Source organism: Lepidothrix coronata, unplaced genomic scaffold, assembly GCF_001604755.1.
Source record: "Lepidothrix coronata isolate B3197 unplaced genomic scaffold, Lepidothrix_coronata-1.0 Scaffold72, whole genome shotgun sequence".
NCBI classification, from domain to species: Eukaryota; Metazoa; Chordata; class Aves; order Passeriformes; family Pipridae; genus Lepidothrix; species Lepidothrix coronata.
In genome coordinates, this window is record NW_016690252.1 from 312,725 (window position 1) to 329,164 (window position 16,440).

General features: G+C 43.5%; 1 protein-coding gene across 4 annotated transcripts in view; it reads right to left on the bottom strand.

The window, feature by feature from the left end:
* Window positions 1–16,440, bottom strand: part of LOC108499335 (phospholipid-transporting ATPase FetA-like) — a 92,992-nt gene that overhangs the window by 51,373 nt on the left and 25,179 nt on the right. For all 4 annotated transcript variants that reach the window (XM_017819054.1, XM_017819055.1, XM_017819056.1 and 1 more), the window contains one exon: window positions 12,102–12,180. In XM_017819054.1, the coding sequence (XP_017674543.1) occupies window positions 12,102–12,144 (43 nt within the window). In that variant the 5' untranslated portion in view covers window positions 12,145–12,180. The remainder of the gene's footprint in view (window positions 1–12,101; window positions 12,181–16,440) is intronic.

A 16,440-nucleotide genomic window follows, 5' to 3' on the forward strand; every position in this document is an offset into this window, starting at 1 on the left:
AAACGCATCAGACATGCTTGAGGGCAAGTGGAGTCAATACAGATATGAATGAAGCATCAGAAAATGAAAGCAGAGCTGCTAAAAGGCAATGGCACCAGGAATCTGTGCCCTGTGCCAACTACCCCATGTCAGGGAACTGGAGAGGGTGGTGACACTGATGGAGCAGAGCTGTGGACTGGTCCTATAGCACTCTAACACCCTATGCCAAGTCTCCCCTACCCATAACTCACTGCAATGCCAGTGCTGGTTTTACAGGTTGTAAACTCTCAGGTAAGAATTGCCACTTAACTAATGGTGCTCATTATTCCTGTCCTGCTCCATCTCTTCCCCCTGAAGTCTCGGGAGCTATTGCCATCAGTCTACTGTTGGTGCCCTTCCTCCAGTACAAGTGCATCTCTGAGCATCATCCCAGAGATGGGACACCACCACCGTAGCTATCATGAAATCAAAAACTACTGGAAGGGATATCAGAAGGTCATCAAATCTACCCTTTACCTCAAGGCAGAGTCTCACCTGTCACTCCAATAAATGTCATAGAAAGCTCCAGTGATGGCTGTTCTTCAAACTGCCTATTCTAGGACTGCAGCCTCCTTCCCCTGGGGGAGTTTTTTTCTTCATTATCTAACAAAAAATTACTTCAATTTAGGGAGGTTTTATCTTCTCCTGGGATGGTGAAAGGCGCTCTTCTTATTTCCCTCAGTTCCTTGTGCTACTTGCCAAGGACACAGAGTAGGGACAGTCAAAGGAGGGAATTGTCCCTCTCTATTCTGTGCTGGTGCAGCCTCACTTGAGTCCTGTGTGCAGTTTTGGGCACCATAGTATAAGAAAAATATAAAAGCTATTAGAGGGCATCCAAAGGAGGGCCATGAAGATGGTGAAGGGCCTAGACTGGAAGCCACATGAGGAGCAGCTGAGGTCACTTGGTTTGTTCAGCCTGGAGAAGAGGAGACTGAGGGGAGATCTCATAGCAGTCCACAGCTTCCTTACAAGTGGAGGGGAGAGTGTTAATCTCTTCTTGCTGGTGATCAGTGACAGGACCCAAGGGAACAGCATGAAAGTGTGTCAGGAGATGTTTAGGCTGCATATTAGGAAAAGGTTCTTCACTCAGAGAGTGGCTGGGCACTGGAAAAGGCTCTCCAGGGAAGTGCTCACAACACCAAGCCTGCCAGAGTTCAAGAAGTGTTTGGACAATGCTGTCAGGCATGTGGTGTGATTCTTGAAACTGTCCTGTGCAGGGATTCTATGGTGCTGTGATCTGAGTTCATATGTGCTGAGGGCTGTTATGCCTTATGGTAGTCTTCCTAAGGGTAAGCAACTCCAGTTTCTTCAGTCACTTCTTGCATAAATCTGTCAGTAATACCACCAGTCTTGCCACTCCAGTGGGCTTCCCAGCTAGTACAACCCACTCTGAATGCACAGTGGCCAAAATGGGCCACAGTTTGCAGCTGAGGCCTTACCAAAGCTGACCAGAGCACAAGGAACACTCCACTTACCTTGCAGAGAATGCATATTATATGTAAGAATTCACCTAGAAGTAATTTAAAGTAATATCCTTATGCCCTGCCAGCATGCAGAGGCTCTTCAGAATATGATCCATTTTGGCAGATCCTTTCTGGCAGAGCCAATGCCTCATCAGGGAATGCAAATCTTTAATTTTTCCTGGCTAAACTGCATCCAAATTGTTTCAGACTGTTTCTCCAAGTAGCCAATTCTAACCCTACCTTTCAGTGTGCACGTAGCTTCTGCCAGCGAGGTGCCATTCGCAGATGTACTAAGTGCGTTCTTTATTCTGTCAGCCAAGATGTAGAAGTAAATATTGAATACCAGACTCAGGATGGGATATAGCCTTGATGGATCTCTCAAGTTTCATAATCAGTCATCAATATCTATTGTTAATGCCTTTTTTTTTCCCCTGAAAAATCTGGCACTAACTGTACTGTGATTTTATATCAAGCACGTATCTCCCATTTACTTGCAAAAATGCCACAAGTGACAGTCAAGATACACGGTAGCTATCTAAGGCTTTTTCAATAGCCCTCTGGCTACCACTAAACCAGAATTAATTTTGGTTTGATGCAGTTTTTCAGGACTGCTGACTGTTAATCATCTCTTCCCCACACACACACTTCTCATTACTTTGAAGTGGTTCGTTGGATTGTTTTAACCTTTACTCAGGTGAAGCCAATCTATCTATAATTGCTCAGCTTTTGTTTTTCTCCTGTTTCAAGATAGATGCTGTGCTTGCTCTCTTCCCAGCCTCCAGAACTTTGCCTGCCTGTGCACCAGAAACTCTCAAAGGCAGCAGTGCTCCCGGGCATACTTTACCTTACACAGCCAACCCATTCTCTCTCTACTGCAGCTCAAAACCTCCCCCCTTCTCCTCTGTTTTTGGCAAGTATTATGATAGATGTCTAAAGAAAAAAAAAAAAAAAAAAAAGGAAAAAAAAAAGAAAAAAAATAAACACAACAAAACCCCTCTGATTTCTTAGCCTTATTTGCTAGGCTTTTTTGCATTGACAGCAGACATAAACTGTCTTTGATCTCCCTCTTACTAGAAGGGTTACAGAACCCCAGAGACCCCAACTCTTACAGAACAACTTTTATTGCCCTTTATGTCCTTGATAGCCTTTTCTCACGTTGAGCCTTTGCCACACTGTTTGTCCTGGATAAAACAAGCTGGTTTGCACCTTCTAGAGGCATCCTTCCTCTGCTTGAAGCAAATGTGGAGCTTGTGATTTTACCATTTTACTCATCCTTCTGAGCCTTTCCCTGAAAGGTGATAACTTCTAGATGTGCCCTTAATATCAAATAATAACATATGTGTTCTTAAGATCAATTAATATTATACATCCCCCTAATATCAATTATTTAAGGAAATGATAGCTCTGTTTAATTCTCCCTCTACCCTAGAATTTCTTCCCATGAGATCTCATTTACTAGTTCTTCGTATTTACTGAAGATTTCCTTCTTGAAGTCATTTTCAAACAATTTCCTACTGTCACTTTTTCCTAAGTATCATCCCATCATTTCATAATTATTCCTATTTACACTCCCTTCTGCTTTCACAGGGCCAGCCAGCTCCTCCCATTCCCTCCCTTTTGGAGGGAATCAGTTCTGGAACAACCTCCTCTCTAGCTACAAAAAATTGCCCATCTCTGCACCAAAACTCTGTGCCAACTGAACAAGTCAGGTTCCTCTACGCTCCTCTCCAACTCTGTCTCTGCACAGCTGGAATTCTTCATTTGCCACCGTGCCCTGCCTCTCGGAAAACTATTATTTTTTTTTTCCCAGAAGACTGCCCTTCTTGGTTTGCAATGGCTGTGTTATTTACTTGTAGCATTACTCAGAGTTCTGCAATTTGTTCATCTCTTTCTTCACACTGCATCTCAGACCACGCAGTCATACAAGGAAAACCTCTGTTAACCTTACAGAATTAGCTTTATTCTTTTCTATTAATATTCCAGCCTCATGAGTTATCACAGCACGTGTCTGCTACACCTATTAAATGATGTGTTGAGACATCTAGTTCTTCCTGTTTGTTCACTCTTGCATTAGCAAACGTCTAAGCTGTTCAGTACATTGAACTGCTATCCTTCCTCCTTTCCCTCCAATGACCCTGTAGATAACACAGCATCCCTAATTTTTAAGCCGTTTTTCAGATCACCATTTTTTGGTTTCTGTCTGTGAGCTGTTTTCATCAAGCCCTCTAAACACTAATGTAAAGCTATGTTAGCAGGCAAATGTGCTTTTTCCCTTCTTCAGGCACATCCAGTTGTGTCAGTCACTTTGGAATCAGCTCCCATCTGCCCCAGCTGGGTGATTTGGACCAACCACAGAGGCTTCATTCAAGGTCCTCAAAGTGCTTAATCCTTCACTGCTTTCCTTGGGCACATTTTTCTCATCCTTCACAATGGGGAGAACAAAGTACTGAGAGATCAGAGTGACTTATCTGGTGTCCCAGAGGAAAACAGAAGCAGAGCTCAAGAGGTCCAGACTTGCTGGGCTTCAACTATTGAGTTATGTGCTCCTTCAGGAATCTTCCTGAGAGCAACCAGTATTATCAAAGCCGATGAAAGATAAAGCTATTTGTTACAAACAGAACTTCCCAACACTCGCATGTTTCCTGCCATACAGTAAGTGCTGCTCTTCTCCCTTCCCCAGGGGCTTCCAGTCTAAAGAAATGGCACAGAAAAGATAAATGGCGTTAATGTAAATAGGAATAGATGACAGAGCTTGAAAGCCTGTTGGGCTACACAGCAGAGCCTCAGTGTCACACACAGGCTTCTAACAGTCTCTGAAGTCCTCAGTGACCTTCTGCTTTGCACGCAGAAACAGAAATCCAAGTGCTGCAGGCAGCAGTGTGAGCTCCTTTGCTCTTACCAGGGCTTGCTGGGAGAGTAAGGAGCCAGCCATCCCCTTCCTCAGGTTGCCCCCAGGGTCTTTGCAACCCGGGCAGAGGCACTTAACACATGAATTTGAATTCAAGGGTCTCAAATGCTCTTAGAAACAAGCTGACACATGCGTGTGCTCCAGTGAGGAAAGGAGACCAGCTTCTCAGCACAGTGAGAGATAACATTCTCCAAATGGCTTTTATGTGAGCCACACAAATGGCTGCAAATGGCTCAGGGATGGCATAGAAACATGAAGCAGCAGGACATGAAACAGAACAGAAATTAAAATCACGGCACTGCATTCCCATGCCTGATCATATGGCACCTAAGGGCAGGTTTTCTATGACAACACATTTCTGTAGGCCTCAGATAACTTTGAACCTGGTTCAAAACTGAATGGAGCCTCTGGCTGCCATAGCCATCCATCCCTCTCAGAGGCACTGTCCTTAAAGGCCAAAACATGAGACTAATTTCTAGTGATGAGAATTTAATTCTTCCTACTGGGTAACAGCCAATACCTTTGGCTAAATCAAGAAAAACCACAATAAATTGCACAGGGAGCCTCATCCAACAGCATCAGCAAGGAGAACTTTCTGTCCTCTGGCTACACCAAAGGAGAATCACTCTGACCACACACACAGGGAAACACTGCCTCAGTGGGTTCATTTTTACCAGCTGAGGACTGTGAGATCCTACTGCTGAGCCTCCTAACCCAGCAGTTCTCAACTACCTTAGACCATGTGACTCCTTTTTGTTTTGGAACAGTTTGGACAGAAATTAAGTCTCTTGGATGATCATAATAAACAAAAATATAGGAAAAGTCAAGCATTACACCGGCTTTGTCTGGAAACCATAACTCAGGATTTTTTGGCTGCAGATCCAAGCATGCCTGTCTTATCATGCCCTGTTGATTCTGAAAGCAATGAGGAAAAAGGGAGGGGGAAAGCTGTAGGGATATCAGATGAGAAGTTTTTAATTTCTTGAAACTTTTTAATATCTCTAAGCAACTCAAATGTTCTGCTTTTGCAAACTGCACTCACTGGAAAGAAGGAATGGTATTTGTGCTCCAAGTTATCATTTCACTGCCACTGAACACTATTTTAAATTATTCATCAGTGGAAACTCGGCGCACATAAATATGGCTTAGTGCCCAGTTCTTGGTCTAACCACTGAGACCAAGTCACTGGGAAAGTGCCTGTTTTCTCAGGCAGACAGTTTTAGAGCTAAACCGCAGAATAACATCTGTATGTAATAAAATTAAACCCATGCCAAAAATCAGCTATAAATGTAACTGGCCAGCCCACCAGCCTTCTTCATTTAGGACTGCTGCACGGAAAAGTCCTGCAAAAGGTTAGACTCAAAATCTGGTCAGACAGCCTGGAAATTTGTTTCTGGTTTATGCTAAGGAGGATGTGCCAACAGCAATGCTTTTAACATGCTTTTGTAGATATTGGGTCTTGTGGCTTCAAGAAATGGGAAATTAAGATCTGTCTGGTTTTGCCAAGTCCTATACAAACTAGGCATTGATACCTCATGCACGAAATGAACACAGCCCAATTAGGGGAGCATCCGCGTTAACTAACCCTAACAACAGAAGAGAGACAACATAAACTCTGTAAAAATAATAATCTCTACTCCACCCTTTACAGAAGTGACCTCAAGAGGAAAAACTCTGCCCTGGACCAGCTACAAAGAGTGGCATCCAGGAGCTGGACTCATCTCCCTGGATTCCCATATAGCATGGTTCTTAGCAAAGCTGTTACCCTTATCAAGTTGTGAAAGCTGTAACACAGTTACTCTGATCCCAAGGGCACATAACTGACCCTTCTGAGACTGTAATTCAAATCTCTCCTCCAACAGGTTATAAGATGTCTCAGAAGACCTCCATGAGTCTCACATCTGATGATGTGCCTCCTGCCACCTCTTCCTGTCCCATCTTCCTTCAACTTTTGTTGTCTCCACTTTTGGGCACCTCATCATTGCTGTGTGACCCAGCTTTTGGCATCACCTCTCAGCAATGGCACAAGTGCGACCTCGCATCCAGCACCCAGGAGATCACCCGTCTCTTTGCAGGCAGAGAAATCCCAGCCATGTCTTCTGGTCTTTGCTGGACTGTTCCTCCACGTGCACAAGTGACTGAATGAACTCTGCCATGGTGAGTCAGTACCTCTATCCTCCTCTCAAGAAACAGACAATTACAGTGTCAACTGAAAGGCAATTCCATGGGAGAGGGCAAGTCATCACATAGTGTGTTAGGCAACTAAAATCTTTTCTCCTAGGAAGGTTCTTATACAAGCTAATAGCCAAAATCTCCTTGCACCTTAAAGCAATAATTGCCCATTTTTGCAATCCTGAGAGATGAAGGAACCATGCAACAACTGTCTCGATTTGCAGGTGCTGTATCTGGGTAGAGACCCTGCCGTTGTGTTAAAGAGAATGGGATTATTTCTTATAGCACTGATACCATAAGATTTCACGTTCATAACCCAGCAGTGACTTCCTGGGATCAGAGCTGCAATGAGTGAACTCCATACAAAACCAAAGCCAGGGATCTTTACCCAAGAAGCTTGGCATTTAATATGGATCAGAGGATAGGTGGGTGAAGGTAAGAGCCATATGACAGGTCTGGAGGGTCACGGTGCTTAAATATCTATACTTCACAGCCAGCCTGGGACACAGACCTTTACTGAACCCCCATTACCTGAGTGTCAACCCAACACTGTAACCTGACCGGTGCCGGCATGCCTGCTGCTCTGCGGTACGAAACCAAAGCCCATCCCAGCCCTGAACTGCAGCCAGAGCCTGGCAGGGTTCAGTAAGCATGGCTGGGGCAGGAGGAGCCATGAAAACACGGTGGGATGGAAATGGGGAGAGGAAGGTCAGAGCCAAGCCCAGCTCGGAGAGGGAACATGCCCAGCTGCCTGGCAAACAAACACGTCTTTTATTATTGACTCAAAGGAGGGGCTCTCCAGGGCTCCACGCTACAAAACCACACATTTTTAACGTCAGGATGGCCCCTCTTCTATGGAGAGTCTCTGGCTGCTGTGGCTGGAGAGGATTTATGCTGGCAATCACTTGCATTTTCATCTGTGAAATGGAGTAGACTGTGCTGAGTGTGAGGGATTTAATTTAAAAAAACCTGCGGCAAGACCTTACAGAGACATCACCACCAATGGGTTTACCCCTGTTCCTTCTGCTGGTTCCTCCGTTATTAAATATATTTATTATGTCCTTTTGCCTCAAAAAACCAAGAATCCTCCTTTCTCCTGAAGAAATGAAATGCAAGAGAGACGTTTTTGTGGTCATGGACTGTGTCTTTGGTGATTGGTACTGAGCTCAGCCTCCTGCTAAGCATCAAACAAACACCACACATAGTGGAATTTCTCACACAGGTCAAACATTTCATATGTCCCTGGTATTAAAGGAAAACGACTTTTTTACTAGCATCACTAACAGAGGGCCCACTTAGGAGATATACTGACACACCTCCATTTTCATAGAGCAGATGAAAGGTCTGAAATAAAAAACCCCGAGGGTGAACTGGAAATATTTCTGCCTTGGGTCTAGTAAATTTTTAATATGAACATAAAGTTCAGTGTTAGATTCTGCCCTTTTCTAAAAGCAGCATTTTATATTAGCACCATAAAGGGAGAGAAAACAAGAAAAGAGAGCTCAGAAAGGAAGCCTCAGATTGGCCCAGCATGTACAACACTTGTGGTCAAACAGCACTCTTGGGATACAGGCCTGGAAGAACTGCTAGATAATCTTAAAGCAGAAAATATTTCCATTTAGGTTTTTCTGGGAAGGGACAGAGCTCCTTTCCCCATCTCCTGCAATAACACCAGTTCTGGTTTTCCTTCCCTTCCTACTCCTGGTCATGTCTCACCCACCTTGTCCTGGCCCTGGGCAGAGGTGAGGACTCACCACATCTCAGAAATGCCTGGCAACAGACTATTTCTCAAGAAGCACGTACATCTTTTCATGTTTGTTTCAGTCCACTTCAGAAGGAAAGTAGGCATTTTTCAAATATATGAGCAGTAGGAATTGTCTCGTCTTCATTTTGGAAAACTTTTAATTTATTTTTTTTCCTTCCAATTTTGGCTTAGAATTTTATATCACTTTGTATCCTTGTTTTATATGTAACAGTAGTTCACAATATTTTGACTAATATCAGCATGTCAAAAAAAGCAGCTGAAATAGTCTTTTGTTTTTATTTTAAAAACTACTCTGACAGTGACTGGCTGGCACATATAATTTCCTTTACTAGAAAACAGTATCTCCTAGACCTGCTGGTAATGCCACAGCTTGACACAATTGCACATGTTGTTAATAACAGCAATACACAGTGATAGGAAGTGATGCAAAAAATCATAAAAATAAATACAGCTCTGAAACGAACTTTGAGAAGTTTTTCAATTCACAGTTATTTCCCTCCTGGGAAATTAAGTAAAAATAAATATATTTTTCATACTCAATGTCTATTGTGGTGAGACATTTCCTATCAGATCAGAATGGGAATCCCAGAAGGCAGCTGAGCTCGATGTTCTGTAGAGCCAGTCGTGGGCTGTCTTCTCTATGAGCTGCCAAGCTCTGCCCAGAGCCTTCTCTATGAGCTGCTCAGAGCCCAGCTGCCCTGGAGAGCAGGCTGTCCCCAGCAGCAAGAAGGAAAACTCAGTGAAGCTTTCCAAACGCCCTAGCTCAATTTATAACCTTCCTCTTCCTCTCACAGTGCCCCTAGTCTGGGCTTATGGAGACGAAGCCGCAGCAATGACTTCTCTTCCCTCTTCTGCAAGCACACGCCTTGGCATAATGTTATTTGTGAAGATGAGTTCCCCCTGCTCCCTATTTCTGTTTGTTTCATAGACAGTACCTGACTATCCCTATCCAATGCTGAGTCAAACTGCCAAGGGGTGAAGCCAGTAAGCAGAGATATTCCACATTTATTAGCCATCTCCCACTTTCCACACACTCAATGAACGAAAAGTGTCCCTCCTCTCCATTTCACCCATGTTTATTGTAGGTTAAACCTCAGTGTAAAAGATCTCAGGCATCTTTTCCTCAGAAACATCACTTCTGCTTATCTACTTTCCTGCTTCCTCCTGAAAGAGCTTCACCAAGGTCATCCAGGAACTGGTTTCCTCCAGGCGTCTTTGTGTGTCTGACATGCACTGACTTTCATTTACATCCCTAATTACTTCTATAAAGAACTTAAACTACAAAAACCTGACTCTTCTCTCCAAGAAATTTAGACCATGTGACCTGTCTTCCTAAACTATACCTATCCAATTTTCCCTGCATCTCAGCTCATGTGAGAACTATGTCTTGCTGTGGAGAAACATTGGTTCTCATGGGAGCAATCCTGATCCCAGGTTCAGCACCTGATGCCTGAGGTAATCCATTCCCTCCCATGAAAGTCATACCTTTGGTAAGGTTAAATGTCATCCAGCTTTGGTTTTGGAACAGAAATTTGGTCTTTGAGCAGTACTGTCCCTCTGAGATGAGCACATGGGATATTCCCTGCAGAAGAGCCTTGCCTGCTCTCAGGCAGCACTGTCCTTTGAACTTCTGCAACTACAAAGGCTTTTAAACTCTTGGATTAAAATAGCACTTCAACACTGGCATTTGCTCCAGTGAAATGTTTGCAAGGAGCAATCATAGCCTTTTCAGCTTTTGGAAATCAAGGCAAAATAATTAAAAATAAAAGAGGAGGAGAAAACACTCTTTTAGCTTCCTGTTATGGAAGCTCCTTACTCCCTGATCACCCTAGATTTCTTTATCTTTCTCTGAACTTCCTCCAGTTTTGCATTCATTGGTTTTGAACTGGTGATCAAATGTGAAAATAAATTATGTTTCCCTATAAAATGTGGGGTTTATATCTAGGAAGATCTGAGTTTCTTAAACACTAGGTTGAAGGGGGCGGGCTGAACATATCCCTGGTAAAACACACGCAAAGCACAAAACTTTCCTAATATAGCAACAAAATCTTTTTGATAATCAGAACAGCTACTGCTTTTCACGTGGGGATTTCCCAAGTGGACAGTGGCTCACAGACAAACCTGTGCTCCCTCATCTGCAAAGCCAAGATGGAGAAAAGAGACGTCAGGCTGGCAGAGACCCTTCCCTGGGAGCAATCACTACCTCCCCTCCTGGGACTATCAGAGCAGCAAACGGATGCCCCTGTCCTAACACCAGGGCTCAGAGTCTGCCCTGTGCCAGGAAAGGGAAATAGCAGTACAATTGCAAAAATAAACCCCTGGGAAAAAGCTATTCAGTCCTCTGAGCTCAGAGAGGCTGGAAAATAATTTCATGTCAAAACACAAGTAGGGCAATAATCTCTGCATTCATCAAATACAGGGAGGAACACCCTGAAAGGAAAGGCTTGAGACTTTCCCTCTTCACCATGTCTGCATCCCTGGATCCCTGACCAGGGATTGCACAATGGGCCTGGGAGTGGAGTGATAAGTCACAAGACTTGTTTCAGTGGCTCCTGCTGCAAAGCCTGATGGAAGATGCACCCTAAGAGGCTGAAAAGGGATATGACAGTAGCCTTGCTACAGGACTTCTTCCAAGCATTCATCTCTTCAGGGATTTCTGCTGCAAAGTCCAGTGAGAATTGTGATGCAGAGGATGGTTGTTGACTATCTTCACACATTTATTTGGATGCCACATGGAGCTCACATGGAAGAATTACAAAAGTTCCTCCTCCACAGTTAGTGTTGCCCTCCCTCAGCAGCCTTTCCAGTGGTCTCAGGGTGCATCTCTGTAAATTTGCCCTTCTTCCTGCATCTCATTGAAGAGAATATCTGGGCCATTGCCATCATAAAACAGAATCATACAATTGTTTAGGTTGGAAAAGACCTCTAAAATCAGCAAATCCAACAGTTAACCCAGCACTGCCAACTCCGCTATTAAACCACATCACTGAGTGCCAAATCTCTACTTCTTAATACCTCCAAGGATGGTGACTCCACTGCTGCCATGGGTAGCCTGTTCCAATGCTTGACAATCCTTTCTGAAAAAAAATTTCCCTGAATATACAATCTAAACCTGCTCTGGTGCATCTTGAGGCCATTTCATCTCATCCTGTCATTTGTTACCTGGGAGAAGAGACTAACCCTCACCTCACTACAATTTCCTTTCCTGGTTGTTGTAGAGAGCAATAAGGTCCCCTCTGAGCCTCCTTTTCTCCAACCTAAACAGCCCCAGCTTCATCAGCTGCTCCTTGGAAGACTTGTGTTCCAATCCCTTCACCAGCTTCATTGCCCTTCTCTGGACACACTCCAGCAGCTCAATGTTTTTTTTGCTGTGAGGGGCTCAAAACCGAAGACAGAATTTGAGGTGCATCAGTACATTTCATCATGAAAAGACTGCATCACACCATTCCCTGTTCATTGCTCATCCACACACTCCCATAAAAGATTCTTGTAAGAAACCATCAGAACTCAACTTCCCCAGAGCAATCACGTGCCACGACGGGTGCATAAACTTTGCAGCCTGTTCTGTTCCAGACGTGCCCCCGTTCACTGGCACACAATCTGCAGCAATCCTCCAAGGGAGTATGAAATGCAGGAAAAGGAACGAAAGTGTGTCTTCCCCCACCTGCTCTGTGGGTACAGGACATGCTCCCAAACATGATATCAAGGACTCACATGTGTGCTGTATTTCTTATCTCGTCACCCATTGACAATGGTATTATCAGACCACACTCACCTTTCAGTTTCTTCTTTCCAAATTTTAATTCAAATAGAGACATCCCAAAACTTTATTTTAGTCCAACTCCATGGAACTTCTGCAAGAGAAAAGAGAAGGCAACTCACAACACATACTGTAGCACATACATGTAATTCTGTGACCGTAAAATAGGGGAAACAAACTCCTAGGCAACATGGCCAACAGCTACAGTTTATCATCTAGAATGTTTTAAATGCAAAACAATCTTAGGTTTTCAGGTTGCACGACATCAGTGTGGGCTACCTTACCTTGGGCATGTTGATTAATTCATCTTCTGGCATGGCACAAAGAAAAGGCTGGTGTAGGAGAGACTGAAAAGGACATTCCCACTACATTGGTGATATATGAAAAGGAGAAAAAGCACTGGGTTTGCACTTAAGGTACAGACGAACTGTATGACTACCCAGAGAAAGACCAGCCTCCCTAAAGAGGAGGAAGCAACGGGAAGCACTGGTTTCCTGTACACCCGCCTGTGTTCAACATGTGCTGGCTCACACTGTTGTCCACTGCTGGTTACTCTTTGTGTTGGGGTGGACTAGAATAAAATTTCTCTCCCACTGTCTTCAAACTACTTGCCCCAGAAGCCTAAAGCCAGGCACCAAAACTGCATATAAGTCACTGAATATATCCTGACAGGCAGAGGAATTGAGCGTTAAAAAAAATCACACCAAAACCTGTTGGTAATTTAAGTTTCAGTGTTCCAATCGTCATACAAGTTTATTTAAAGGACTTGAAGGTGATATTGGTGCTGACAGCCTAGAGGACCTGTGAGCATGAGAAAAGCCAGCATTGCCTGGCATGCTTGGCTGACCAGGAGCCTGAATCAATAGGAACACCATGCCAGTTGCTTAAGTGGTCAGTGAGCCAAGCTGAGACATTTGAGGGAGTCACAATCTATCTAGAACAAGTTTTCTAGGTGACAGATGTAGCTTTTGCACTTTATCCTATGCTATCTGTGCTGACCAAGGGCTCCTAAGGAGACAGATATAGCAAATACATAATATTTTGGAAACATGCACATGCCACTGCCCAAATGCAAGCCTGATACAACATCACCAGTGCAAGACTGGGCTTCACGTCTTTTCAGAAAATAAAGGCAAAGTTTAAAGAAGTCTCTACAATCCCTGCACAGGTCAAATATCTGCCCAGATATCTACTTCAGATGCTAAACCAATTTTATTGTTATTTTTAACTATTTAGCGGCTGCAATTCAGTGAGTCTGAGACAAGGCAAACAGCAGCAGGTAAGCTTCACCCAGCCAGATAAGTGCTGCACACCCTGAGTGCAGAGCACCTTGACACTCACTGTGGGGTTTGGGAGCCCTTCCGTGCCCATTCTTCTTGGAAGAGATCATTTTTTTATTTACTCATCCAATTGTTTCTGCTCACCACAACAAATGCTCTGCCAACACCTGTCCCTAAAATTTCTCTGATCATGGAGCTAAACCACTTAAAGTTACAATATATGTCACAACCTAAAGCTTTCTCAACACTGCTGACCAAACTTACTTTCCATCCCTGACCTCAGTCTATTATTTTCAACATATTTTTTTCATGTTTTAGAATTCCTATTAAGTCTTACAAAACCCTACTAAACTAGGACAGATAGTTCCGCATAAGATAGAGGACGGAGACACACCACCCACACACACAGAGGTAAAGACCTCAGATTTCCTAAAGCACTACGAGCCACAGATCTGCTAATCACTGTTCACTGGCAGCACCAGGATGCAAAAGGTTGACAGATTGCAATCATCATATGGATGATTACATGATCCACATGAACTCTGGATTTTGCTGTATTTGTCAAACTTTTTAGAAAAACAATAATCATTGTTCACTGGAAGCAGAAGGATGCAAAAGGTTGACAGGTTGTAATCATCATATTGATGATTACATGATCCATATGAACTCTGGATTTTGCTGTATGTGCCAAAAATTTAGAAAAACAATCCCCAGCTACCAAACCTCTCCCAACTGCGTACTCAATTGACAAGGCATATAATTTCAGCAGAAAGGAAAAAAGAAGTTTTATATTTGTGGGGAAACAGAGAAGAGAGGGTGGTTGTAAGCCTTCTTTCAGCAATAACAGCATGAAACAAACAATAGACTTTCACGTCTCCCAGACAAAAACCTGAAACTTCCTTCAGCTTTTGTTAATTACTGTGATTCTTTGAACCCTGGTTTCTGGTGGGATTGCAGCATGGCAAGAAGATTGAAACAATACACTGTGTTGGGATGGAGGGCACCTTTAGTTCCCACAGCTTCTCAGTCCATTCGATTAGAATTGCATCCACTGAACATCTTCACCCAGCAGCAAATTTAAGTTACCACCAAATATCCTTACAGGCCAGCACTAATATCCTTACAAGCTCACCTTTCCCACAAAACTTTGCCTTTTAGGGCAGACACAGGGTGATAGCTTTGCCATATACATTTGTACCAATTACCTCTCTGGTACGGCATTTCCACCACACAGACTTGGCACAGCTGCTTACTTACTTAGATCCTAGGAGTTATGAATCCTTCCCAAGCTGACTCGGTCCTTTATGCAAAGCTCAGTTCCTGGCTTGCCCAAACCACAATGTTATTTGACAATGTGTCAGTCAGTATTCAATGGGCACACAGACGATGGCATTAAGGGCTGGACACACCCCTACTGCATTGAGGTGTACCCTTTATTTTCATAATATTGCAAATATCTTCCTTTGTTGCTTTGTTATTGACTCACACATCTAATCCCCATACTTCTTTACCTAGGCAAGCTACTCTCATGCTGGCTTTAGCTTCTGTGTGTGGCTGCCTGCTCACACTCCCCTCGGTGACAGGACACCACCACACTTCCAGGCATCTGTTTTCAGTCTGAGAGTTCACTGACCACCGGCTGCAAGTGTGAAAACAAACACACACACCTAATGCTTGAGTTATCCCCTGTGGTGGTGCAGCAGGTACTGTTCCCCTTCTTCTTAGTTAGCACAACCTTTGCAGATAGGTGTTGTCTCTTGGCTGACCTTAGCTCTTCCGGCCTCGGAGTCCTAGGTCTTTTTCTTGGGGTATTTTGGACTCTCAATTCTACTTGCAAGGTCCAACACGTTTGCCCCTGCACTTACTAACAAATTAGCTCAGGATACTTTTTTGTCCATCACAGATTTCACTTGTAATCAAAATTCATGCCCCTGTTCAGTTTACTTATCTGTTTTTTTAAATCTGAGATTCAGTTTCCCTTCCAAAATTGCCATGATGGATCATCAGCCTCATATCACTCACATAAATTTTTAATTACAGTTTTAATTTCTCTTTGCACTTTCTGGGAAAAAAATTCTCTCACATTTCATTTGTTGTGTGGCATGAAGTGCTTCTTAAATTTTGGTAAGACACTTTGACAGCCTTCTTTTCCTGAATTAATTAAAAACCCATAAAACACATGAAAACTTTCTGTAGTCAGAAAAAAGGCAATTTCCTGTTTGTCTTAAGTTTTCCCTGGCACCAGCTATTTTCAGAGGCAAAGTGAAGCACTGCTTCAGTATCCTGAAGTTGCTTTCCACAGTCTGTGTCAGACCTTCTGGACTTCTTCTTGTTGTTGTTCCATTTTCCATTTCATTATTTTGGGATTTTCTTCATTTTTGTTTACTTCAGGTACTCTGCACTACTCAGTAATCAACTGGGCCCATTAGAATTTGGTCCAACCCCTCATCTTAACAGGAAACTTGTTCCTTTCTCGTGTTTTCAGAAATTAAAGTTCATGTTAGCAGAAATTAAAGTTCAAATTCCCAGTTCCTCTTTTATGGAGATTTGGGGGTATAAGCTATGAATAAATTATCTCTTCTTACTAGAGAACACTTTTGCACCTATGGGGCTCCATGAACTGTCTATCTATGGCTTACACTTCTGCAAAGACAATCCACCTGCTTTATGGCTACTGACAGTTTAATCATGGGCTCAGAGCACTTTTATATCCACAGCACCTCTCTGTGAAGACAGGCTGCAAGAACTGGGGTCGGTCAGCCTAGAGAAGGGAAGGCTCTGGGGAGATCTTAGAGCACCTTCTAGTACTTAAAGGGGCTACAAAAGAGCTGGAGGGGGACTTTTTACAAGGGCATGTAGTGACAGGACAAACGTAATGGCTTCAAACTGTAAGAGAGTAGGTTTAAATTAGATATTAGGAAGCAATTCTTTACTGTGAGGATGAGGCCCTGGCACAAGTTGCCCAGAGAAGCTGTGGCTGCCCCAACCCTGGAAGTGTTCAAGGCCAGGTTGGATGGGGCTTTGAGCAACTTGGTCTAGTAGAAAGTGTCCATGGCAAAGGGGTTGGAATTACG